Below are 24,691 nucleotides of genomic sequence, written 5' to 3'. Positions count from 1 at the left end.
GTGGTGCCAAGGTCCCTTAGCAGATGTAGCCACCCCTTCTGCCATAGCAGCCCAGGCCTCCCAGACCATAGCCAAGGCCGAAGCCAAAGCCACCAGAGATGGGCTGTCCCTGGGCATTGAGTTCACTGCCAACGGCAGCCGAGGAGGTGGATCCAACGACGGTGTTCTGGGGGAAGGAGGTCATGATGGGTCCTGGCATGGTGACCAGCACAGGGGAAGGGTTGATGATGACACGGGAATCCTGGCATTGCAGGGCACAGGGCTCGTTGCAGCTGTTGGCTAGCGGAGTGGGTCCACAGGGACGGCAGATGTTGTTGCAGGCCATGGGTGTGGTGTGGTATAGAGGATTCCTGGAAGAGAGGGGAGTGAGAAAGGACAGGGGTGCAGGGTGCAAGGGGTGGAGATGTGTCAGCATGTTGAGAGAGTGTGGAGGCTGTTGTGGGGCTGTGGGGAGGCGTGAGGGCTGCTGAGGCTCGGGCTGAGCATGCAGGTAGAGGGGGGTGCAGGAGCAGGAGGCTCAGGGGTTTGAGGCTCACCTGGTTGTCAGCAGGAGATGAAGGCGTGAGGTGGAGTGTGTGAGGGACAGAGGTGCTTGGCTGGCTTTTATGTTGGTTCTGAAGGGGTGGGACAGCCTTGTCCCTTGGCCTTGGGACATTTTGCAGGTAACATTTCCTGGCTGTCTCAGAATGATGGGTCATGTGGTGGGGAGTGTTTTCCATCCCACAACTCTGCACTGTCATGTCCTTCTTTTGAGTCCGTGTCCATCTGACCTTGGCGGCAGCTTTTAAATGCAAGTATTAGAGACCAAAGGCTGTTGATGATGATGTTTTTTTGGGGAGGGCTGTAGACGTGAGCAGAACTTTGGAGAGTGAGGTGTCATGAGTGAGGTCACCCCATGGTCCTGGTGTGCTGTGGTTTGTAGGTGTCTTGTGGAGAGGGTCCTCATTCCCCAAAAGCCAAGTCAGGCTCCTCTGGCCTTTGGGGCTCATTGGGAGTGACAGATGTCTTGTTCCATTGCATTCTCTCCCTCCCTATCCTGTTGCCAACTTTCTAATCCTGTCTTTATGCCAGGCCTTTCCTGCTGGATATGGGAAAACAATCCCTGTGACGCCTCCCCTGCTGTCCAATGGCTTGTGTTGGTTCATCGATGGCGAGGGTCTCATTTGAGCCCTGCAAGGCCAGACTGAGGGATTCCATTGGTGGGCTCTGAGTGAAAATGGGCAGAGGAAAATGGTGAAGGATAGGAAGAAGACATGTGAGGAGCAGTTGGAGGAACAGCAGATACTCACTTTTGAGAAAAACGGGGTTGAACTTGTTATTCTCTATTGGAACCTGAAAGGAAATTGTAACCTTAGTTTTGACTAGCATAGATTTGTGAATCATGATGTGGGGAGTTTGTTCCTCACCACAGCTGTACAGTGTCATGTCCTGCTCTTGAGGCCATGCCCATCTGACCTTGGCATTAGCTTTTAAGTGAGAGTTGCTATTTGGGAGGATTTTCTTGGAAGATGTGTGTCAGAAAAACCAGAATATACAACAAAAGCCAACGAAAATCAAGGGTGTCATCAGTGAGGTCATTTTGTGGCAGTAGTGTGGTTTATTTTTCAGTTGTGTTGTGAAGAGGGGCCCCATTCCATCACAGCTATGTCAGGCTGCTCTGGGCTTTGCAACTGTGTCGTGCATGAGGAGCTGCCCCTTCCATTGCGGTCATTCTTCTTTTAAAGTGTGAGTGTTTGAGAGCAGAGTATGGCGTTGATGGTGCATGTGAAAGGGGATTGAAGATGTGATCAATATTTTGAGAGGTGCAGTGTCATCAGTGAGTCAACATCATGGAACTCATGGTTCTATGTTCATGGGTGTGTTGTGAAGAGGAGCCCCAAACTATCCCAGGTCTGTCGGGCTGGTCTGGGCTTTGAATCTGTGCCAGGTGTGAGCTCCTGGACTCTTCCATTCCATGTGGGCAGTGGGAGAGTTGCCTCCTCAGCAAGCTGGTGGATGGTGGAGTGTCTGAGACGTCTCTTGGCTGTGCTGCCAGTCAGATGCATCTGGAGTCTAGAGGAGAAAGGAATCTCCTGAATTTCAAGAGTGTAGAATGTGAAGTTCTGCATGTGGGCAGGAATGACATTGGGCCTCAGGTCATGCTTGGGGCTGAGAGGCTGGAAAGCAGCTGGTGATCCCAAGATGACAGTGGAGCTTTTCTTCAAAGGATGTCCCCAGTGTCTAAGATAAAATCTGGAAATTTTTGCCATGAAGATGTTGGGAAAGGTGGCTGTTCCTCTCTTTAGAGCGCTGGTGAGATCCCATGTGGAGTAGTGTGGATGGTTCTGGTCTCCGCAGGTGAAGAAGCACAAAAGTGGGTGGAAGTCAAGCTGAGGGCCACCAGATAATGCCAGGGCTGGAGAATGTTTGCTAGAGGAGAGACTGAGAGAGCTGGGATTCTGAAGAGACAAGGATGGGCAGGGGGATGTCAGGAGTTTGTGAGAGCCCAGCTGTTCTCAGCAGTGCCCACATGAAGGAAAAGGGGGCAGGTGCACAAATGACAATTGATGGAATTCCCTGGGCAAAGGAGGCAAGAAGTTTTCAATGTCTGTGGATAATCACCGAATGTAAGAGAGAACGGGATCCATTTTTTTTGGAGGTCCAAAACTGTACTGGCCACAGTCCTGTTAACCCTACTCTTGCTTGAAGCTACCTGAGGATGGGGGATGGGAGCATTTTCACTCTGGAGTTGCTGCTCATTTGCATGATGCTTTTGCTCTGCTTGCTGGGAGGACTCGAGTGCAGCTGGGAAGAGAATGTTTCAAAGTGCAAGCTGTCATGGAGTGACTTTGGCAGAGCAGTGCCCTAGAGAGAATTGTTGTGTCAAAGCCTTTGTTGAATCAGGTGATGGGCTTGTGTCATGTTCTGGAAGGTGCCCCCCCTCTCATCTGTTTCCTGTGTCCGTGTTGGTTGTTACTGTTGGGGAGGTATTTGCGAAGAACGGTTCTTTCCTCCTTTTATATCCATCATAATGGTTGTGTGCTGGCATTACACGCCGTGAGGATGAGAGATCATTGGAATTCCAAAAAAACAAGCAGGCAACTCAGGTTCTGATGCAAGGCAAATTTATTGAAGTACTAGAATGATGAGAAAGAAGAAGCTGAAGGAATTGGGTGTGAGGAAGAAAGTCGTCTGACCATCAGCCCAGGTGCTTGGCTTGCAGGAGATGTTGTCAATGCAACGAGCTGGTGGTGTCAGAGGTGGTGCCGAGGGCCCTTAGCAGATGTAGCCACCCCTTCTGCCATAGCAGCCCAGGCCTCCCAGCCCATAGCCAAGGCCAAAGCCAAAGCCACCAGAGATGGGCTGTCCCTGGGCATTGAGTTCACTGCCAACGGCAGCCGAGGAGGTGGATCCAACGGCGGTGTTCTGGGGGAAGGAGGTCATGATGGGTCCTGGCATGGTGACCAGCACAGGGGAAGGGTTGATGATGACACGGGAATCCTGGCATTGCAGGGCACAGGGCTCGTTGCAGCTGTTGGCCAGTGGGGTGGGTCCGCAGGGACGGCAGGAGTCGTAGCAGGCCATGGGTGTGGTGTGGAGGGTCCCTGGAAGAGAAGGGAGTGAGGCTGGGCAGGGGTGTGGGGGTGGAAACGGTGGTGATGCAGGAGAGAGAGTGTGGAGGCTGTTGTGGGGCTGTGGGGAGGTATGAGAGCTGCTGAGGCTGGTGCTGAGATTGCTGGCAGGGAGAGGCCAGGGGTGCAGGAGCAGGAGGCTCAGGGGTTTTAGGCTCACCTGGTTGTCAGCAGGAGCAGAAGCTGTGAGGAGAAGTGTGTGAGGGACAGAGGCACTGGGCCGGCTTTTATGTTGGTTCTGGAGGGGTGGGACTACCGTGTCCTGCGGCCTTGGGACATTTTGCAGGTAACATTTCCTGGCTGTCTCAGAATGATGGGTCATGTGGTGGGGAGTGTTTTCCATCCCACAACTCTGCACTGTCATGTCCTTCTTTTGAGTCCGTGTCCATCTGACCTTGGCGGCAGCTTTTAAATGCAAGTATTAGAGACTAAAGGCTGTTGATGATGATGTTTTTTGTGGAGGGCTGTAGACGTGACCAGAGCATTGGACAGGGAGGTGTCATGAGTGAGGTCACCCCCTGGCCCTGGTGTGCTGTGGTTTGTGGGTGTCTTGTGGAGAGGGTCCTCATTCCCCAAAAGCCAAGTCAGTCTCCTCTGACCTTTGGGGCTCTTCTGGTGGTGACAGATGTCCTCTTCCATTGCATCCTCTCCCTCCCTATCCTGTTGCCAACAATCTAAACCCATCTATATGCCAGGCCTTTCCTGCTGGATATGGGAAAACAATCCCCGTGATGCCTCCCCTGCTGTCCAATGGCTTGTGTTGGTTCATCCATGGTGAGGGTCTCATTTGGGCCCTGCAAGGTCAGACTGAGGGGTCCCATTGCTGGACTCTGAGTGAAATATAGAAAGTAGAAGTGATGCAGGATAAGAAGACAACATGTGAGAAGCTGTTGAACAGCCTTGGTACATTCAATTTTCAGAACAAAGAGTTAACCTTTTTACTCTTTCAAAGCACCTGAATGAAAAGCGTAGCATCAGTATTTCCTGGCCCAGCCTGGCAAGTTATGAGCTGGGAGCTCTTGTCTTTCCTGCAACTCTACAATTTCATGTTCTGCTCTTGTGACCATGTCCGACTGACCTTAGCAGCAGCTTTTTAGTGAGAGTTGGTATTTGGGAGGATTTGCTTAGAAGGTACATGTCAGAGAAACCAGATTATACCACAGATACCTAGAAAAATTGGGATGTCATCAGTGAGGTCAACTCATGGGACTGGTGTGCTTTGGTTTGTGGTTGCTTTTGAAAGTAGGACCCTGTTAGAGTCTGAGGCACTGAGTGTGTCCTTGTCTCTGATACCTAGCTCTGACATCCTAGAAAACACTGAATTTCATATAACACCTTGAAAACAATTGTTAAAGTTAAATAAAAAAGCTAAAAGTTTAAGTGTGTAGATTAGAAAGTTTTCTTAAGTCACTGAGTGAAAAAGTTAGTTTAAGCTAGTTTAAGAAACAGAAGACAAGATGAAGAGTTTAAGGTGTTGTCTTTTTTCCTTCTTTCTTCTTGATCTTCTTGTTCTAGAAGTTTTTGAATAGTAATCGGTGATTAGATAAAGGATGCCACAATGCAACACACAAGTGATAAGTCATTAAGAAAAATAATTTATGTGTCTATTTTTAATTGAGTAAAATAAGTATAAAGATAAAAAACTGCATAATTTGAGGCCATTTTGTGCTCTTAAAGCCAACTTGAGCCATGCAGTGGTGGGTTGAACTTCTGTAAAAAATCTGGGGAAGATTACCAAGTCTTTTAATTATACATAAATAAACATGAGAAACAAAAAGCAAGCAAGCCTTTAGAGAATCTTTCCTGAAACAGAACTGAGATAAGAGAAACTCCCCGTGAGGGAGTATCCCAAAGAACACGGCCCTGAAGAAACTGAAATCCCACAACCACAAGTAGTACAACAGGACCCCATTCCTTTACAGCCCTGTCAGGATGGTCTGGACTTTGTGGCTGTGCTGGGAATTAGAACCCACCCCTTGCAGTGCATTGACTCCCTTTCACCTTGCCCATGTGTCCTGGGGTGATTTTATGATCCTGGTATCCCCAACTGCCTGGTTTATGTTATATATTAAGTTCTGCACCTTTAAGACTGGCTCTGAGAGCGAAGGGGGGAAGAAGAAGCGTGCAGTTTGTGTTGAAAGAAAACATCACTCCCCCACATCCCAATCCTGAACTGTGGTGTCTGCAGAATGGACAGACAGCAGGAGAGAGCTTTTCTTTGTTTTTTAGTTAGTTTTAGCTAGCTGAGGCAGAGGAGTTCCCTGGATTTTTTTTTTTTCTTTCCCTTTTTTTTTTGTGGATCTGTGCAAACCTGTTTTGGACTGAAAAATACCCAGACAAACCCTGGGAGCTCATGCCTGTGGCCCACCAGGGCCTGGGCCTCAGCACTATCCAGCACTGGTGGGACTGATAAGAACCTGAGCGAGCCAAGCTACACCACATCAAAAGGATTTTTTTTCCTAGATTTGCCATCTCATTGAACAGTGAGAAGTTTTTATTGTTTTATATTATTCAATTTCTGTTTTATAAACAGCTTTTTCCACTTCTCTCCAAGGAAAGTTTTTTTTCCTGAAGCAGTTGGGAGGAGGGGTCATTTGAATTTTTTTTTCCTGGGGAAGCCTCCATTTGGAGTTTTCCTCCCAAATTTGCCCTAAACTAGGACACCATGGCTTTCCAGAGACATTGTTCCTGCAGACAAGGATGGGACAATTTTTTACACTTGAAAGCATTTCCAAGTGCAGGTCATACTAGGTGATGAGGAGCTGATTTTGGAGGGTAAAATCATGTCTTAGTGACCTCTGTGTTACCTACTGAAAAATAAAATCTTATTGTGGGTGATGAGGGAGCCATGGCTGGTGTTTACCTCCACCTCTTAGCAGTGTCTTTGGCACTGTCTCCTAGTGCATCATCCCAGACTATGAAAGGATTTACAGGTGGTACAAAGGGTCAGTGAGGTGAACTGCTGTATTAATATAATTTCTAAACAACATGACCTGTAACCTTGTGATCTGAAGTCAAGCTGGAATCAAACCTCAAATGAAGTAGCTCAAGAGTCATATCCATTTGGCCAGCACTGTTCAACATCCTCAAAAATGACATGAGTTGGTGTGAGCAGTTCTGGGAACCCCAGGAGAGGAAGAAAACAAGAAACAAGGCCAGTTCAGATACCAAGATATTTAAAAGGCTGGAGGATTTTTCACAGAGGGCTGAGAGAACTGGGACTTCCAGGACACAAGGCTGGAAGGGGGATTGTTACCAGTGTGTGTAAATCCCTGGTGGCAGGGAATGAAGCTGAGGGGTCACATCTGTTCTCAGTGCTGCACATGTGAAGGAAAGGTTGGCAATGACACAAGTGAAAACAGATGAAGTTCCATGGGCAGAGCAAACAAGCCTTTTTTTTAATGTGAGGCTGGTCACAGAGTGGAAGAGGTGCAGAAGTCACTCTGTCCAGGGAGATCAAAACCTGAACTGGCCATGGTTCTGGAAATCCTTCTCTGGATTTACTTGAGCAGAGGGGATTGAAGCACTTACAGCACTTCCTGATTTTCTGAGTGTGGATGATATTTTGACTGTTTGTATGGTTTGAGAGTTTTGAAGGGGGGAGATATTGTCAGGGATAGGCTAGCATGGAGAGACTTTCCCAGAGCAATGAACATTGCTGTGTCAAAGCCTTTGGTAGGGCAGGTGATGTGTTTTTGTCATGTTCTGGAAGGTCACCCTTCAACCCTGCTTCCTGTGCCGGTCTTGGTTAGTACTGGTGGAGGCCTACTTCTTTAGAAAGGTGTTGTGCCCCTTTGCCATCCACCCCACGGTGCTGTTCTGGGTGAGGGTGTGTGAGCTTTGGAATTCAAAAAGAAGAGGAGACATGTGAGGCTTCAATGCAGGAAAACTTTATTGCTGCAAAAGAATTAAAAGGCAAAGGAGAGAACTTGAAGGGATCCAGTGTGAGGTGAAAGTAGATAGACCACCAGCCCTGGAGCTTGGCTTGCAGGAGATGTTGCCAGAGCCCCAAGCTGGTGGTGTCAGGGGTGATGCTGAGGGTCCCTCAGCAGATGTAGCCACCCCTTCTGCCATAGCAGCCCAGGCCTCCCAGACCATAGCCAAGACCAAAGCCAAAGCCACCAGAGATGGGCTGTCCCTGGGCATTGAGTTCACTACCAACGGCAGCCGAGGAGGTGGATCCGACGACGGTGTTCTGGGGGAAGGAGGTCATGATGGGTCCTGGCATGGTGACCAGCACAGGGGAAGGGTTGATGATGACGCTGGAGTTCTGGCATTGCAGGGCACAGGGCTCGTTGCAGCTGTTGGCCAGTGGGGTGGGTCCGCAGGGACGGCAGGAGTCGTAGCAGGCCATGGGTGTGGTGTGGAGGGTCCCTGGAAGAAAGGTCGGAGGTGCTGGGAGCAAGGGATGGTGATGTAGGAGGGTGAGGGACTGTGGAAGCTGTTGTGGGGCTGTGGAGAGGTGTGAGAGCTGCTGAGGCTGGGGTCGAGTGTGCTGGAAGAGGGGTGCAAGAGGCAGGAGCAGGAGGATCAAGGGCTTGATGCTCACCTGGTTGTCGGCAGGAGCAGGAGGAGAAGGTGCAAGGTGTGAGGGACAGAGGTGCTTGGCTGTCTTTTATGCTGGTCCTGGAGGGGTGGGACAGCTTTGTCTCCTGACCCTGGGGCATTTTTTAGGCAGTAACTCTGCTGGCCCAGCCTGGTGAGTCATCAGGAGGGGAATGTTTTCCTTCCCTCATTTCTGCAATTCCCTGTCCTTTTCTTGAGGCCCTGTCAATCTGACTTTGACAGCAGCTTTTAAATGAGAATAATAAAGACCAAAGTTTGGTGATGATGTTGTTTTTCAGGGAGGGCTGACAACATGACCAAAGCTTTGGACAGTGAGTTGTCGTCTGTGAAGTCACTCCACAACATTGGTTGCTGTGGTTTGTGGTTATTTTGTGAGGACAGGCCCCATTCCCTCACAGCTCTGTTATGATGGTCTGGGATTTGCAGGTGTACTCGGGGTGACAGATCTGGACATTTCATCATGTTCTCTCCCTCCCCATCTTGGCTTCATGTCTCCAAGCCTGTCTCTATGTCTTTCCTTTCCTCTTGGTCATGGGAAAGAAATTCCTGTGATTTAGGATGGCCTTCCATGCTCGCTAAAGTCTTGTGTTGGTTCATCTTACCTGGGCCCAGGCATGCCACACTGTGGGGTCATAGAGCTGGGGTCTTGCACATAGAAAGGAAAACTGGTGAAGGATAAGGAGAACAAACCACATGAGGAGCAGGTGAAAGAAGTGGGGATTTTCAATTTTCAGATAAAAAGGGTTGATCTTCTGCTCTCTAGAGGTACCTGAATGGAAGTCATTTGACACTAGACTTGTATCCCTTTTACCCAGCCATAGCAGAGGGAATGGGGTCAAGTTGCTCCAAGGGAGGTTGAATTTGGAATTAGGGAAAATTATTTCACAATAAGAGTTTTCAAGTCCTGTCAATGGCTGCCCAGGACAGTAGTATGGTCACCACTGCTGGAGGAATTTAGAAGCTATCGAGATTTGGATGTTGGAGATGTTTCATGTTGGCCTTAGAAGTGATGGAGGAATGGTTGAACTTGATGCCATTTTACATTTAGGTCTTCTACGAATGAAAAAGTCTTAAGATTGCCGACATTCACTGATTTGGTTTGCAGCTGGACGGAATGTCAAGAGGGGCTTCTAACTGAACTGATTCCATGGTTGTTGGTGGCACCTGTGCATGGGAGGAGAGGGTAAATGGGAGCGGCAGTAGGTGAGGGGTGAGCCAGGCCTTTGGAGTCTTGAGTTGTGTCAAGTGCCAAGGGATGAGGCCACTTCTCTTGGAGGATTTCTTTTCAGGAAATGGTGCTTGGCTGAGCTCTGTGTCTGCTCTGTCCCAGTGACTTGGCCTGGGCATGAGGAGAGAGCTTTGGCTGCTGCTGAACTCAACCCTTTTTTGAAGCCTTTGATGCCCCTTCCCATTTTACAATCCCAGAGCATCCGAACAAGCCCAGGTTGCCTGAGAGTGCAGTGAGTGGCCAAAGAGTGGCTGAGAGGCTGGTCCCAGAGGTTGGGGATCAGTGGCATAAAGTCCAGATGGAATAAATCTCAAGGGAAGTATGTCAAGAATTGTATATGAGACCAACCCTGTTTAAGATCCTCAGTTATGATGGGGGTAGTGGAACTGTGAAAGAAGAGCAGTGGAGGACCAGCAAGATACTGAAAGGGCTGGAGAATGTTTCCTAGAGGAGAGCCTGAGAGTGCTGGGATTCCCAGGAGAAAAGGATGGATGGGGTTTTTATGACTGTATGTAAATCCCTGATAGTAGAGAATGAAACCCAGGGAGCCAGGCTATTCTCAGCAGTGAAGGAGAAATGGGAAGGACACAAATGAAAATGGATGCAATCCTATGGGCAAAGAAGGCAAGAATTTTTCATTGTGAGAGTAGTCAGAGAGTGGGAGAGGGGATGGGGTCTGTCCTGGCAGATCCAAAATGGAACTGTCCATTGTGCTGGAAATCCGGCTGGAAATCGTGCTGACTCTGCTTGATCAGTCTGATGGAAGCAGTTGCACCACAAACCTAGAGTTTGTGCCTAAGTGGATGATATTATTTCTTTAGTAGTGAGGGTTCAGGAGTCCTGATGGGAAGAAATTTTGTCAAGTGTGTGCTGGTATGGAGTGACTCTTCCAGTTTTCTGCCCAGGAGAGAATTGGGTCAAATCCTGTGGTGTATCAGGGAATGGGCTTGTGTCAAATTTTTGAAGGTGTCCCCCCCCTAGTCCCTTCTTCCCATAACAGTCTTGGTGATTACTGGTGATGACCTATTTGCTAAGAAATGTTTTATGCTCTATTTCCATCCACCCCAATTGCCTGTTCATGCCTAGAAATGTGCTAGGTGAGGGTGTGAGAGCATTGGAATTCAAAAAGGAGCAGAGTCATCTCAGGCTTTGATGCAGCACAACTTTATTGAGGCAAAAGATGGAAAAGACAAAAGAAACAAGTGGAAGGGATCATGTGAGGTATAAGGAGGGCAACCATCAGCCAAGGTGCTTAGCTTGCAGGAGCCATTGCCAGAGCATCAAATTCCCTGTGTTCCAGGGTTGTTGCTGAGGTCCCTTAGCAGATGTAGCCACCCCTTCTGCCATAGCAGCCAAGGCCTCCCAGCCCATAGCCAAGGCCAAAGCCAAAGCCACCAGAGATGGGCTGTCCCTGGGCATTGAGCTCGCTACCAACGGCAGCCGAGGAGGTGGATCCGACGACGGTGTTCTGGGGGAAGGAGGTCATGATGGGTCCTGGCAGGGTGACCAGCACAGGGGAAGGGTTGATGATGACGCTGGAGTTCTGGCATTGCAGGGCACAGGGCTCGTTGCAGCTGTTGGCCAGTGGGGTGGGTCCGCAGGGACGGCAGATGTTGTTGCAGGCCATGGTTGTGGTGTGGAGGGTCCCTGGAAGAGAGGGGAATGAGGCTGGGCAGGGCTGTGGGGGTTTGAGGAGTGGTGAGGTAGGAGGGTGGGGGAGTGTGGAGGCTGTTGTGGGGCTGTGGGGAGGCATGAGGGCTGCTGAGGCTGGGGCTGAGGGTGCTGGCAGAGAGAGCCCAGGGGTGCAGGAGCAGGAGGATCAGGGATTTGAGGCTCACCTTGTTGTCAGCACCACAGCAGAAGGTGTCAAGAGAAGGATGTGAGGAAGAGACGATCTCTGGGCTGGCTTTTATGCTGCTTCTGGAGGGGCGGGACAGCGTTGGTCCCTGAGCCTTGGGGCATTTTGTGGGTTACAGCTCTTGCCTGGCACAGCCTGGTGAGTCATCAGGTGGGGAGTGTTTTTCATTCCACACCTCTGCAGTGTCATGTCCTGCCCTTGAGGTCATGTCCATTTGAACTGAGCAGCAGCTTTTAAGTGAGAGTTGGTATTTGGGAGGATTTTCTTGGAAGATGTGTGTCAGGGAAACCAGAATATACAACAAAAGCCTAGGAAAAATATGGGAGTTGGCAGTGAGGTGTTTTTTGGCAGTAGTGTGGTTTAGTTTGTGGGTGTGTTGTGAAGAGGGGCCCCATTCCATTGCAGCCATGTCAGGCTGCTCTGGGCTTTGCAACTGTGCTGTGCATGAAGAGCTGCCCCTTGCATTGCGGTCATTCTTCCTTTAAAGTGTGAGTGTTTGAGAGCAAAGTCTGGTGTTGATGGTGATGTCAAAGGGGACCGAAGAGATGAGAAGGTCTTTGGCAAGCTGTGGTGTTGTCAGTCAGGTCAGCCTGTATAACTCATGGTTTTGGGGTTGTTTTTGTGTTGTGAAGAAGGGCCCCAAACTATCCAGGTTGGTTGGGTTGATCTGGGCTTTGCCTCTATTTAGCTGTGAGCACCTGGACTTCCCATTTCATTCACTCCTTCCTTTGCTTGCCTCCATCTCTCCATGCCTGTCTATATGTCTGGGTTTTTATGCTGGAGGTAGGAAAGTGATCCATGTGATTTAGGGAGGCCTCCCATGCTCACCACAGTCTTGGGTTGGTTCATCCATAGTGCCCTTCTCACCTGGGTTCAGTGAAGTCCTGTGCTGATGGGGTCACAGAGCTGTGCTCTCACACATGGAAAGGAAAACTGGTGAAGGATAAGGTGAACAAGACACATGAGGAGCAGGTGAAGGAACTGGGGATGTTCAATTTTCAGAAATAGTGTGACCTTGTTGCCCTCTGAATTTACCTGAATGGAAATCATTTGACTTGTCTCCGTTTTACACAATCATAGGAGAAGAGGGAATAGAGTCAAGTTGTCCAAAAGGAGTTTGAGTTCTGTATTTGGGAAAATTCCTTCAGGAAAGTTTTTCCAATCCCTGGCAATGACTGTCTAGGATGGTGGTGCTGTCAGCATCCCAGGAGAGATTTAGATCTTATAGAGCTGTGTCATTTGGGAACAGGCCTACTGGTGGCCTTGACAATGCTGTGGGGAAGAGTTTGACTTGATATTTTATATTTAGGTCTTAAAAAAAATGAAATTTTTTTAAGATTGGTGGCTTGGCATTGCTTGGTTTATATCTGGACTATGTCAAAGGTGACAGTTCAGTCAGCTGAACTGACTCCAGGAGTGTAAGTGGCAGCTGTGCAAGGGAGCAGAAGCTAAGGTGGAGTGGCAGCAGGGTAGAAAAGAGCCAGGACCTTTGGAGTCTTGTGTTGTGTCAAGTGCCAAGGGGTAAAGCCTCTTCTCATGGAAGATTTTCTTTCAGGAAACGGTGCTTGAGCTCTGTCTGCTCTGTCCCAGTGACTTGGCCTGGGCTTTGGTTGCTGCCAAACTCAATCCTTTGTAAAGCCTTTGATGCCCCTTCCCATTCCATGCTCCCAGAGCATCTGAGCAAGTCCAGGTTGCCTGAAAGTTCAGTGAGTGGCCTGAGAGTGGCTGCAGGTCCCAGAGGCTGGGGATCAGAGGCTCAAAATTCAAATCGAGGCAAGTTTCAATTAAAGTAGGTCAAGTGTCTAGGGGCCAACCTTGTTCAACATTGTCAACAAGGATGTGGGCAGCAGATGGAAATCCTTGGGCAAAGAAGTAAAGAACTTTTCAATGCGAGGGTGGTCACAGAGGGGAAGAGGTGGTGGAGTTCCTGTGCTGGGTGATCCAAATCTGACCTGTCCATGGTGCTGGAAATTCTACTCTTGCTGACTCTGCTTGAGCAGGGGAGCTGGGGAGTTGAAGCAATTGCACTCCAGAGGTTGTGCCTAAGTGGATGCGATGTAGTTCCCCTCTTTGCTGGAAGAGCTTTAAATTCCTACTGGGAAGAGATTTTGTGAAGTGTGTGCTGGCATGGAGAGACCTAACCAGAACCATTGATGAGCTGGAGAGCATTGGTGTGTCAAAGCCTTTGGTGTAGCAAGTGATGGGTTGGAGTCATGTTCTGAAAGGCCCCCCCTCAACCAATTTTCCCATTCCAGTCTTGGTTATTACAAGTAGGGACGTATTTCCTTAGAAATGTGTTGTGCCATTTTCCATCTACACCAAAGGCTTGTTCATTTCTGGCGCTTTTCTGGGTGAGGATGTGAGGCAGAATTCAAAAATGAGAGGAGACGTGCGAAGTTTTGATGGAGGCAAACTTTATTAAGGCAAAAGAATGATGAGGGAAGAGGAAGAAGTTGAAAAGGGCTGGTCTGATGTGCAATTCTGGCTACCATCAGCCCAAGAGCTTGGCTTGCAGGAGCTGCTGCCAGAGGAACGAGCTGGTGTTGTCAGGAGTGGTGCCGAGGGCCCTTAGCAGATGTAGCCACCCCTTCTGCCATAGCAGCCCAGGCCTCCCAGCCCGTAGCCAAGGCCAAAGCCAAAGCCACCAGAGATGGGCTGTCCCTGGGCATTGAGTTCACTGCCAACAGCAGCCGAGGAGGTGGATCCGACGGCGGTGTTCTGGGGGAAGGAGGTCATGATGGGTCCTGGCATGGTGACCAGCACAGGGGAAGGGTTGATGATGACGCTGGAGTTCTGGCATTGCAGGGCACAGGGCTCGTTGCAGCTGTTGGCCAGCGGGGTGGGTCCACAGAGGTTGTTGCAGGCCATGGTTGTGGTGTGGAGGGTCCTTGGAAGAGAGTGAGTGAGGCAGGGCAGGGTTCATGGGGGTCTGAGGGGTGGTGTTACAGGAGGGTGGGGGAGTGTGGAGGCTGTTGTGGGGCTGTGGGGAGGTGTGAGGGCTGCTGAGGCTGGGGCCGAGGGTGCTGGCAGAGAGGGCCCAGGGGTTCAGGAGCAGGAGGGTCAGGGGTTTGAGGGCTTGAGGCTTACCTTGTTGTCAGCAGAAGCAGAAGGAGAAGGTGGTGAGGAGAAGTGTGTGAGGGACAGAGGCACTGGGCTGGCTTTTATGCTGCTTCTGGAGGGGCGGGACAGCCTTGTCCCATGGCCTTGGGGCATGTGGGAGCCTGCTGTTCTTGGCTGGCCCAGCCTGGTGAGTTATGAGGTGGGGAGTGTTTTTCTTCTCACAGCTCTGCAGTGTCATGTCCTACTTTTGAATCTGTGTCCATCTGTCCTTGGCGGCAGCTTTAAAGTGTTAGTTTCAGAGACCAAAGTTTGGTGATGATGTTTTTCAGGAAAGGCTGAAGTCATGACCAAAGCTTTGGACAGTGGGGTGCCATCAGTGAGGTCACCCTGCGTGCTGTGGTTTGTTGGTGTCTTGTGAAAAGGTGCCTCATTCCTCCCACGGCCACATCAGGGTGGTCTGGGCTTTGCTGATCTTCTGAGGATGAGGGGTGTCCCCTTCCATTACATTTTCTTCCTCCCTACCATGTTTCCAAGTTTCTAAACCTGTCTATGTGGGCAGGCTATCCCATTTAGGTGTTTAGGAATGCCTCCCATGCTCCCCAAAGTCTTGTGTTGGTTCATTGTAGCTGATGAAAGATAAGAACAAGGCATTTAAGGAGCAGTTGAAGGAACTGGAGATGTTCAATTCAGAAAAAGAGAGTAATCTTCTTACTCTCTAGAGGCACCTGAATGCAAATTATAACCCCAGTTTTGCCTGGCGCAGCTGTGCAAGTCATTGGGAAGTGTGGAGTGTTTTCCTTCCAGGAACTGTACAACTCAATTTCCTGCCCTTGAGTCCATGTCCATCTGACCTTGGCTGCAGCTTTTAAGTGATAGTTGGTATTCGGGAAGTTTTGCTTGGAAGATGTGTGTCAGGGATACCAGAATATCCAACAAAACCTAGGAGTAATAAGGCTGTCATCAGTGAAGCCATTTTGTGGCACCTGTGTGGTTTAGTTTGTGGGTGTGTTGTGAAGAAGGGCCCTCTTCATCCTGCCAGGCTGCTCTGGGCTTTGCAGCTGTGCTGAGCATTAGGACCTGCCCCTTCCAGTGCATTGACTCCCTCTCACTTTGTTAATGGCTTTCCAGGGACCTTGTTCCTGCAGACAAGAATGGGTCATTTTTTTTATTCTGTAAAGCACTGCCAAGAGCAGGTCAGACAAGAAGATAGTGAGGAGAACTCAGCATTAATTTTGGAGGGCAAAAACCTGTATTAGTGACCTGTGTGTTACATACAGAGAAGGACTGTGAGAGAGACATGGCTGGTGTTAACCTCCACCTTTTACCAAGGTTTTTTACTGTGTTTCCCATGGCATCATCCCAGACTATCCCAGAATGGCCAGGTCATGTAAATGGTCAGATTTATATAATATGTAATATTCTGGGTAAGAGCTGAAGTCCAGGTGAAGCCAAGTCTCAGGGGAAGTAGGTCAAGAGTTGTATCCATGGAGCCAACACTGATTAACATCTTCAACATTTAGGTGGATTGGTGTTGGCACATCTGGGCTCCCCAGCAGAAGACCCCCATGGACTTATTGAAAAAAAACAGTACAAGGCCACCAAGATAATATAAAGGCTCTTCCACGGAGGATTGAGATACTTGGGGCTCCCAGGAGACAAGAATGGACAGGGGAGTGTCATCAGTGTGCACAAATCCCTGATGGCAGGGAATGAAGTCAAAGGAGCCTGGTTTATCTCAGCAGTGCAGCCATGAAGGAAAAGTGTGCAAGGGCAGATGTGTAAACAGATTGAATTTTCTGGGCAAAGAAAGAAAGAACTTTTCATTACGAGGGTAGTCAGAAAGGGGAAGAGGTGGTGGAGTCCCTGTCGTCGGTGATCCATATCTGAACTGTCCATGGTCCTGGAAATCCTGCTTTTGAATTAGCAGAAGGGTTCCCCAGAGTTCCTGCCCAGGTGGATGATGTTGTTTTTCTGTTTGTGGTGAGGATTTGAGAGTCCTGCTGGGAAGAGAGTTTGTCAAGTATGTGCTGCCATGGAGTGGCTTCACCAGAGCCACGCACAGGAGAGCATTGATATGTCAAAGCCTTTGGTGTTATCAGGCGATGGGTTTGTTTCATGTTCTAAAAGGTCATTCCCCTCCTCCCTTATATCCCTTGCTGGTCTTGTTTGGTACTCATGGTGACATCTTTGCCAAGAAAAATGTTTTACCCCTTTTCCATCTATCCAAACTGCCTGTTCATTCCTGGCACTCTGCTGGGTAAGAATGTGAGACCATAAAAATTCAAAAATAAAAGAAGGTATCTCATGCTTTGATGCAACAGGACTTTATTGAGGCAATAAAAATGAAGAGAAAGGAATAAGAAATTGAAGGGAGCAGGTCGGCAGTTTGGGTAGGGTAGCCACCAGCCAAGGTGCTTTGATTGCAGGAGCTGCTGCCAGAGGAACGAGCTGGTGGTGTCAGGGTTGTTGCTGAGGACCCTTAGCAGATGTAGCCGCCCCTTCTGCCATAGCAGCCCAGGCCTCCCAGCCCATAGCCAAGGCCAAAGCCAAAGCCACCAGAGATGGGCTGTCCCTGGGCATTGAGTTCGCTACCAACGGCAGCCGAGGAGGTGGATCCGACGACGGTGTTCTGGGGGAAGGAGGTCATGATGGGTCCTGGCATGGTGACCAGCACAGGGGAAGGGTTGATGATGACGCTGGAGTTCTGGCATTGCAGGGCACAGGGCTCATTGCAGCTGTTGGCCAGTGGGGTGGGTCCGCAGGGACGGCAGATGTTGTTGCAGGCCATGGTTGTGGTGTGGAGGGTCCCTGGAAGAGAGGGGTGTGAAGCAGGGCAGGGATGAAGGCTTCAAGGGGTGGTGATACAGGAGGGCAAGGGAGGCAAGGGAGTGTGGAGGCTGTTGTGGGGCTGTGTGGATGTGTGAGGGCTGCTGAGGCTGGGGCTGAGGGTGCTGGAAGAGAGGGGTAAAGGGGGAAGGAGGGAGGATCAGAGGTTTGAGGCTCACCTGGTTGACAGCAGGAGAAGGTGTCTGGAGAAGTGTGTGAGGGACAGAGGCTCTGGGCCGGCTTTTATGCTGCCTCTGGAGGGGCGGGACAGCCTTGTCCCATGGCTTTGGAGCATTTTGTGGGCTGCAGCTCTTGGCTGCCCCAGCTTTGTGAGTCATGTGGTGGGGAGTGTTTTCCTTCCCACAAATCGGCAGTGTCATGTCCTTGTCTTGAGTCCATGTCCATCTGACCTTGGTGGCAGCTTTAAAGTGACAGTTTATGTTTTGGGAGGATTTGCATTTAAGATGTGTGCCAGAGAATGCAGAACAGACAACAGCACCTTAGAGGTGTCATCTGAGTCCCCACCCGATTGCTCTTGTGTGGTTTGGTTTGTGGGTGTGTTGTGCAAAGGGGTGCCATTTTATTACAGACCTGTCAGGATGGTCTGGTCTTTGCAGCTGTGCCATGTGTGAGGAGATGACCCCTCCATTGTGGTCATTCCTCCTCACATCACCACCAGGTCACCGGACCTGTCTTTCGGACTGGTGTTTCTCATTGGTTCTGCTCCAGCTTTGACACCCTGGTGTTACAATGGTTCTTCTGTGGTGTGACACATCCTAGGAACAGCTGCTGAGGGATCTGGAGAACAAGATTTTCAGTAGTGGTTTTATGAACTGCAGATTTTTAGATGCAGACAAGGCGGCCGAAGGAGAGACTGTCTCCCTTTCTGCAACTGTTTGAAAAGAGTTTTTTTGTGAGACTGCTGTTGCCCTTTCTTCCCTTTTAGCAAGTGATGGGACAAGTGGAAATGGCCTCAAGTTACTAAACCTCGAGTTGATATGTTCATGGGCAGCCTTGTTGAGCTGTCCTTCCTTGAGCAGGTTGGGTTGAACTCCATGATCTCCAACACAAACAGAGAGTGATGGGACAAGGGGAAATGTCTTCCCACTGCCAGAGGGTAGGTTTAGATGGGACACTGGGGAGAAATTCTTCCTTGTGTGCGTGATGAGGCCCTGGCACAAGTTTCCCAGAGAAGCTGTGACTGCCCCAACCCTGGTAATGGTCATGACCAGGTTGGCCAGGGCTTCAGGTGACCTGGGATAGTGGAAGGTGTCTGTCCACTGCAGGGAGTTGGAACAAGAGAATCTGCAAGTTCCTTTTCAAGCAAAGCCATGAGTCTTTGGTCACCTCTGAGAGGTTCCTTGAGCACTAATGATTCTCTTTACTGTGATTCTGCTTCCTGGGATGGGCACAACATCCTTTTGAGGGAGAAAGTTCCATACCAGTGAGAAATTTCAATCCCTCATAATCCAGTGAGGATGGTGAGTGATAGACTTGTGTGTGGTACTGAGTCGATCCACCTAAGGGCTCTGAGGGAGCTGGTGAAAGTGTTCCCAAGCCACTTGTTGTTTTTGCCAGCAGTCCTGGCTAATTGGGGAAGTTGCAGTTGATGGAGGCTTGAAAATGGGACTCTTCTCTAGAAGAAGGGCCAGAAGAAGGGTCTGGACAACTCCAGGCCTGTCAGTCTCAGTCTTCTGGTGCTGCAGAAGTTGCTGGAGCAGATCATCTTATTGCATTTAATGTATTACATTTATATATATATTTATATATATATATAAAATTGTATTTAATGGCCCCTTCAGGACCACCAGGTGATCATGCCCAGCCAGCCTGGCTTTAGCAAAGTCAGGTCCTGCTTGACCAACCTCATCACCTGAGATGTCAATGTGACCTCCTTAGTAAATGAGGAAAAGGCTCTGGATGATTTTTACTTGGAATTTAGTAAAGACTTAAATCTCCAGGCTTGGGAAGGAGTGACTAGAAAGCTGCCCATAGGAAAAGGATCTGGGGGTGCTGGTTGACAGTAGCTGAACATGATCCAATGTGTTCCCAGGTGGCCACAAAAACCAGCATCATCCTGGCTTGTATTACCCATAGTGGGGCCAGCAGGACCATGGCAGTGACTGTCCCACTGTATTGGGTACTGGTGAGGCCACACCCTGAATCTGAGTTCAGTTTTAGGCCCCTCACAGCAAGAAAGATGTTGAGGTGCTTGAGAATGTCCACAGAAGAACAAGGATGTTGGTGAAGAACCTACAGAACCATTTCTGTGAGGGGCTGCTGAGGAAAGGTTGGTTGTTTCATCTGGGGACCAGGTTAGCGTGAACTAATGGAGTTCCCCAGGTTCCTTCTGCACTCCTGGATTCCAGTGCTGGGTTGTTTGGAGAGTCACAGTGGGGAAGAACTGGGCAAATGCGTGCTGCCATCAGCAGGTTGCGTATGGGATATGGGCACAAGTGCACAAGTGCATCAACGTGTCCAAGGCTTTGGGAAAAGGAAGGGTTTGTGCTGCATTCTGGAAGCGCAGTGGATGGTTCTGCTGTTGACAGAGATCCCAAGAGATGGGATGGGGACTTGTGGCCCCTTTTCCACATAAACTGATGGGCTGTTGACCCCTGACTTTGTGCTAGGTGAAGTTGCAGGAGCGCTGGTAGAACAAAGGAGGAGACATCTGAGGCTACATTACAGTGAAGCTTTATTGAGGCAGTAGAATAACAAGGCAGAAGAAAGAAGTGGGAATGGAGGTAGTGTGAGCTTCAATAAGGGAGAACACCAGCTGAAATCCTTTGCTTGAAGGAGCTGGTGGTGTCAGGAGTGATGCTGAGGGTCCTTAGCAGATGTAGCCACCCCTTCTGCCATAGCAGCCAAGGCCTCCCAGCCCGTAGCCACAGCCCAGCCCATAGCCAAAGCCAAAGCCACCAGAGATGGGCTGTCCCTGCACACTGAGTTCAGTGCCCACGGCAGCCGAGGAGGTGGATCCAACGGCGGTGTTCTGGGGGAAGGAGGTCATGATGGGTCCTGGCATGGTGACCAGCACAGGGGAAGGGTTGATGATGACGCTGGAGTTCTGGCATTGCAGGGCACAGGGCTCGTTGCAGCTGTTGGCCAGCGGGGTGGGTCCGCAGGGACGGCAGATGTTGTTGCAGGCCATGGTTGTGGTGTGGAGGGTCCCTGGAAGAGAGGGGATGAGGCAGGGCAGGGGTGTTGGGGTGCAAGGGGTGGTGATGCAGGCAAGAATGGGAGAGTTTGGAGGCTGTTGTGGGGCTGTGGGGAGGTGTGAGGGCTGCTGAGGCTGAGCATGCTGGCAGAGGGCCCAGGGGTGCCGGAGCAGGAGAGTCAGGGATTTGAGGCTCACCTGGTTGTCAGCAGGAGCAGTAGGAGAAGGTGTCAGGAGAAGTGTGTGAGGGAGAGAAGCTCTGGGCCAGCTTTTATGCTGGTCCTGGAGGGGAGGGACAGCCTTGTCCCATGGCCTTGGGGCATTTTGCAAGCAGCAGCACTTTGCTGGCCCAGCTTGCTGAGTCATGATTTGGAGACTATTTTTCTTCTCATAACTCTGCAATTCAATGTCCAGCTCTTGATTACGTGTCCGTCTGACCTTGGCAGCAGCTTTCAATTAGGAGTTGATATTTGGGAGTATTTCATATTATATGTGTGTCAGAGAGGACTGAATAAGCAACCAGAGCCCTGGAGATTTGCAATGTCACTGGTGAGGTAATTGTGTGGCACTCGTGTCTGTGTTTTTTTGATGCTTTGTGAAGATTTGGCCCCTTTTCTGTGCCACTGCATGTCCATCACTCTTTGTGTTGCACCCGGGAAAGCTGAGGGAGCTGTTGATGTCCTGGGGAGGTTACTCTGCAACAACCTGGAAAGGTCTCAGTGCCTGGGAGCACTTGATGTATGAAAGAGATCTCATGGCCATCTGTCTTGAATGCCATGGAAAGAGAGCATCTGGAAAAGGAGAGGCTGTTCAGGCTGAACTTGTTCCAATGTTTTGGGCCTTTTGCAATTCTCAACTGTACATGATAATGTACTCTGTCATTTAAATTGTATTCCTTGACCTCATTAAGAAACCCATTAAAACAAACAAGAAATGGGTGGAAAAGGAAAAGGCAGGTCTGTGACATCAATTGTCTTATTCCTCATTAAGGTCATATTCTTTCATAACTTGTATCCTTTAAGGCTTAGCATTGTGTTCCTGTGAGCAAAACCCAATAAATACTAGCTCTTGTCAGGAACATCACCTTTCTTTCCTTGTCATGGTGCAGGTTCGTTTTTGGAATTCTCTGATTCCATGTCCTTCTCTTGAGTCTGTCCACCTGGCCTTGGTGGCAGCTTTTAAATGCAGTTTTTAGAGGTTAAAGACTGGTGTTGATGGTGCAGGTCAGGGTGAGGTGAAGAAGTTACCAAAGCTTGGGAGAGGTGGGGTGCCCTCACTGATGTCACCCTGTGATACCTGTGTTCTGTGGTTTTTGTGTGTGTTGTGAAGAGGGGCCCCATTCTTTCCTAGCTATGTCAGGCTGGTCTGGGCTTTGAAGTTATTCTGGGTCTGAGGGGCTGCCCCTTCCAGTGCATTCAGTCTTTCCCTACCTTGGCTCCATCTCTTCTGCCCAGTCTATATGCCAGGCCTTTCTCAATGGAGATGGGAAAGCAATTCCTGAGATTTATCAAAGTCACCCAAGCTCACCAAAGTCCAGTGCTGGTTGATCCGTAGCAGTCGTCTCAGCTGGGCTCAGCACGGTCACACTGTGGGGTCACAGTGCCAGGCTCTGACTGACACATGGAAAAGAAAACTGCTGAAGTATAAGGACAAAAAGACACGTGAGGAGAAGTTGAAAGAACCGGGGATGTTCAATTTTCAGAAGAAAAGGATTGACCTTTGTCTCGGTTTTGGGAGACAGGTGTCTGCTAGGGAGGGCAGGAGGCTCCCATGGAATGAAAAATGTAGACCCTCCTCTCTCCAAATTATGATAATCCTGAAATCAAGGGGCTTTCAGGCAGAGATTTTGGGGATAGGAATAGCAGTTCTTTACTAATATTTATAACAAGGGAAACAAACAACAATAACTACAGCATTAGCAAGAAAACAGAACCAGGGACCCCGTGACAGCCTTCTCGGCTGAGACGGGAAGGGATGGAGGATGCTTCACAAACCCCCTCGGGTCGGAAGTCCTGGTGCTCCTGCAGGACTCTGAGGAACACTCAGCTGGAACAGCAGAGATGAGCTGAGATCCTGGTCTGGTGGATGAGGTGGATCAGCAGCTCTGCGGTGGTGCCTGGCACTGCCACACATCCCGGCAGGACAGGGGGTGCAAGGCCACCAACGAAGAGGGAAGAAAAAGAAGCAGCAGCTCCATCTGGGTGATGGTGAGATTCCCTTCTCCCCACCACAACAGCTCTGTGCCCAAAGTGTTCTTCTCCCAAGCTGAAGAAGCCCACCAAACTGTCCCCACCCTCCCCTTCTCCTGCCCCCTTCCCCACCTAGGCCTGGCCGAACTCTTTGTCTTTTCTCAAGCACCCACCAAGATCTGCAGTTAGGTTTTCCCTGCAACTAATGGGTAAAAATTCCACAGGCAAGCCAGAACTAAAAAAAGGACGCCTAACCCCCAACAACCTTATTGCCCTCTGATTTGTTTGAATGGGAATTGTTTAACATCAGTCTTGTCTTCCTTTCACCAAGCTGTAGAGAACAGGGAATGGACTTAAGCTTCCCTAGTAGAGGTTTAGTTTTCTATTAGGGAAATTTAATTCATGAAAAAAGAGGACAACCAAGATACTGAAAATCTGTCGTAGAGGAGAGGCTGGGAGAGCTGAGACACCCAGGAGACAAGGATGGACAGCAAGGTGTCATCAATGTATGAAAATCCCTGATGGGAGGGAATGAAGTGGGGGTAGTCCATTTATTCACAGTAGTGCAACCATGCAGGAAAGGAGGGCAGGGACACAAGTGAAAACAGACGGAAATCTATGGACGAAGAAGGGAAGAATTTTTCTATGTGAGGGTGGGCAGAGAGTGGAAGAGGTGGTGGAGACTGTCCTGGGAGAGCCAAACCTGAAATGTCCATGGTTCTGTAAATCCTGCACTTGTTAGTCTTCTTGAGCCAAGGGGGAATGAAGCACTTAGACTTCAGAGTTCCTGCCCAAGTGGATGAATTTGTGACTCTACTGAGAGGGTTCAAGACTTCTGCTGGGAAGAGAGTTTGTCAAGTGTTTGCTGGCATGGAGACACTCTACCAAAACACTGCTCAGGAGACCACTACTGTGTGAAAAGCCTTGGGTGTAGCAGATGATGCGCTTGTGCCATGTTCCGGAAGGTCCTCCTGATCCCTTGCTTCCTGTGCTAGTCTTGGTTGTTAATGGCAGTGACAAGCCTGCTGAGAAATGTGTTGTGCCCTTTTTCTGTTCATTCCAGTGCCCAGTCTGGCACTGTGTGAGGTGAGGATGTGAGACAATTGGAATTTAAAAAGATGAGGACACATGTCAGTCTCTAATGCAAGAAAATTTTATTGGAGCAAAAGAATTAAAAGGGAAGAGGAAAAGTTGAAGGGATCCAGTGTGAAGTGCAGGTAGGAAGACCATCAGCTGAGGAGCTTTGCTTGCAAGGAGCTTTTGCCATAACCCCAAGCAGGTGATGCTGAGGGCCCTTAGCAGATGTAGCCACCCCTTCTGCCATAGCAGCCCAGGCCTCCCAGCCCATAGCCAAGGCCAAAGCCAAAGCCACCAGAGATGGGCTGTCCCTGGGCATTGAGTTCGCTACCAACGGCAGCCGAGGAGGTGGATCCGACGATGGTGTTCTGGGGGAAGGAAGTCATGATGGGTCCTGGCAGGGTGATCAGCACAGGGGCAGGGTCGATGATAACACGGGAGTTCTGGCATTGCAGGGCACAGGGCTCGTTGCAGCTGTTGGCCAGTGGGGTGGGTCCGCAGGGACGGCAGAGGCTGTTGCAGGCCATGGGTGTGGTGTGGAGAGTCCCTGGAAGAGAGGAGATTAGGCAGAGCAGGGACGTGAGGGTTTGAGGGGGTGAGCGAGTGTGGAGGCTGTTGTGGGGCTGTGGGGAGGTGTGAGGGCTGCGGAGGCTGGGGACAAGGATACTGGAAGAGAGGGGCCAAAGGGGCAGGAGGTGGAGGCTCAGGGGTTTGAGGCTCACCTGGTTGTCGGCACTGGAGGAGAAGGCTTGAGGAGAAGTGTGTGAGGGACAGAGGCTCTGGGCCAGCTTTTATGCTGGTCCCGGAGGGGCGGGACAGCCTTGTCCCATGGCCTTGGGCATTTTGCAGACAGCAGCTCTTGCTCATCCTGGTGAGTCATGATGTGGCTTTACCACAACTCTGCCATGTCATGTTTTGCTCTACGGACACCGGGTCTGTCTGACCTTAGCAGCATCTTTAAAGTGAGGCTTGGTGTTTGGAGTCAATGGGCATTGAAGATGTGTGTCAGAGAAAACCGGAATATACAACAAAAGCCGAGGAAAAGTAAGGGAATCATCAGTGAGGTCATTTTGTGGCAGTAGTGTGGTTTAGTTTGTGGGTGTGTTGTGCAGAGGGGCC

At 49.9% G+C, this 24,691-nt stretch overlaps 8 protein-coding genes across 8 annotated transcripts; all 8 read right to left on the bottom strand.

The window, feature by feature from the left end:
• Nucleotides 1–16: 16 nt before the first annotated feature.
• LOC147655245 (feather beta keratin-like) lies at nt 17–325 on the bottom strand. The gene has a single exon (XM_086876036.1). It carries the CDS (start codon nt 323–325, stop codon nt 17–19), a length of 309 nt encoding a protein of 102 aa, XP_086732162.1.
• Nucleotides 326–3,255: 2,930 nt separating this feature from the next.
• On the bottom strand, nt 3,256–3,566 carry LOC111942086 (feather beta keratin-like). The gene has a single exon (XM_023945281.2). The coding sequence runs from the start codon at nt 3,562–3,564 to the stop codon at nt 3,256–3,258; it is 309 nt and encodes a 102-aa protein (XP_023801049.2). The 5' UTR covers nt 3,565–3,566.
• Nucleotides 3,567–7,656: 4,090 nt separating this feature from the next.
• LOC111942090 (feather beta keratin-like) lies at nt 7,657–8,284 on the bottom strand. Its single transcript, XM_023945286.2, has 2 exons — nt 8,161–8,284; nt 7,657–7,985 (listed from the first exon to the last, which is right to left on the bottom strand). Exons 1-2 carry the CDS (start codon nt 8,276–8,278, stop codon nt 7,657–7,659), a joined length of 447 nt encoding a protein of 148 aa, XP_023801054.2. The 5' UTR covers nt 8,279–8,284.
• Nucleotides 8,285–8,478: 194 nt separating this feature from the next.
• On the bottom strand, nt 8,479–11,048 carry LOC111942095 (feather beta keratin-like). Its single transcript, XM_023945291.2, has one exon. It carries the CDS (start codon nt 11,030–11,032, stop codon nt 10,724–10,726), a length of 309 nt encoding a protein of 102 aa, XP_023801059.1. The 5' UTR covers nt 11,033–11,048; the 3' UTR covers nt 8,479–10,723.
• Nucleotides 11,049–13,677: 2,629 nt separating this feature from the next.
• LOC111944646 (feather beta keratin-like) lies at nt 13,678–14,145 on the bottom strand. The gene has a single exon (XM_023947355.2). The coding sequence runs from the start codon at nt 14,129–14,131 to the stop codon at nt 13,832–13,834; it is 300 nt and encodes a 99-aa protein (XP_023803123.1). The 5' UTR covers nt 14,132–14,145; the 3' UTR covers nt 13,678–13,831.
• Nucleotides 14,146–16,802: 2,657 nt separating this feature from the next.
• On the bottom strand, nt 16,803–17,128 carry LOC111945081 (feather beta keratin-like). Its single transcript, XM_023947766.2, has one exon. The coding sequence runs from the start codon at nt 17,109–17,111 to the stop codon at nt 16,803–16,805; it is 309 nt and encodes a 102-aa protein (XP_023803534.1). The 5' UTR covers nt 17,112–17,128.
• Nucleotides 17,129–19,827: 2,699 nt separating this feature from the next.
• Nucleotides 19,828–20,540, bottom strand: LOC111945080 (feather beta keratin-like). Its single transcript, XM_086858091.1, has 2 exons — nt 20,505–20,540; nt 19,828–20,320 (listed from the first exon to the last, which is right to left on the bottom strand). The coding sequence occupies exon 2, from the start codon at nt 20,298–20,300 to the stop codon at nt 19,980–19,982; it is 321 nt and encodes a 106-aa protein (XP_086714217.1). The 5' UTR covers nt 20,301–20,320; nt 20,505–20,540; the 3' UTR covers nt 19,828–19,979.
• A 3,250-nt stretch (nt 20,541–23,790) lies between these two features.
• Nucleotides 23,791–24,099, bottom strand: LOC111942093 (feather beta keratin-like). Its single transcript, XM_023945289.2, has one exon. The coding sequence runs from the start codon at nt 24,097–24,099 to the stop codon at nt 23,791–23,793; it is 309 nt and encodes a 102-aa protein (XP_023801057.2).
• Between the last annotated feature and the right edge of the window lie 592 nt (nt 24,100–24,691).

The sequence above is a fragment of the Cyanistes caeruleus genome, chromosome 1 (assembly GCF_971803275.1).
Source record: "Cyanistes caeruleus chromosome 1, bCyaCae1.hap1.1, whole genome shotgun sequence".
NCBI classification, from domain to species: domain Eukaryota; kingdom Metazoa; phylum Chordata; class Aves; order Passeriformes; family Paridae; genus Cyanistes; species Cyanistes caeruleus.
Note: the sequence above shows the minus strand (reverse complement) of the source record. Positions and strands in the feature narration are given on the sequence as shown.

Coding starts and splice junctions, on each gene's coding strand:
- LOC147655245 (XM_086876036.1), bottom strand. CDS start 325: ATGGCCTGCAACAACATCTGCCGTCCCTGTGGACCCACTCCGCTAGCC.
- LOC111942086 (XM_023945281.2), bottom strand. CDS start 3,564: ATGGCCTGCTACGACTCCTGCCGTCCCTGCGGACCCACCCCACTGGCC.
- LOC111942090 (XM_023945286.2), bottom strand. CDS start 8,278: ATGCCCCAGGGTCAGGAGACAAAGCTGTCCCACCCCTCCAGGACCAGC. Junction 7,986..8,160: donor CTGCTCCTGCCGACAACCAG/GTGAGCATCAAG, acceptor CCTTTCTTCCAG/GGACCCTCCACACCACACCC.
- LOC111942095 (XM_023945291.2), bottom strand. CDS start 11,032: ATGGCCTGCAACAACATCTGCCGTCCCTGCGGACCCACCCCACTGGCC.
- LOC111944646 (XM_023947355.2), bottom strand. CDS start 14,131: ATGGCCTGCAACAACCTCTGTGGACCCACCCCGCTGGCCAACAGCTGC.
- LOC111945081 (XM_023947766.2), bottom strand. CDS start 17,111: ATGGCCTGCAACAACATCTGCCGTCCCTGCGGACCCACCCCACTGGCC.
- LOC111945080 (XM_086858091.1), bottom strand. CDS start 20,300: ATGGCCTGCAACAACATCTGCCGTCCCTGCGGACCCACCCCGCTGGCC.
- LOC111942093 (XM_023945289.2), bottom strand. CDS start 24,099: ATGGCCTGCAACAGCCTCTGCCGTCCCTGCGGACCCACCCCACTGGCC.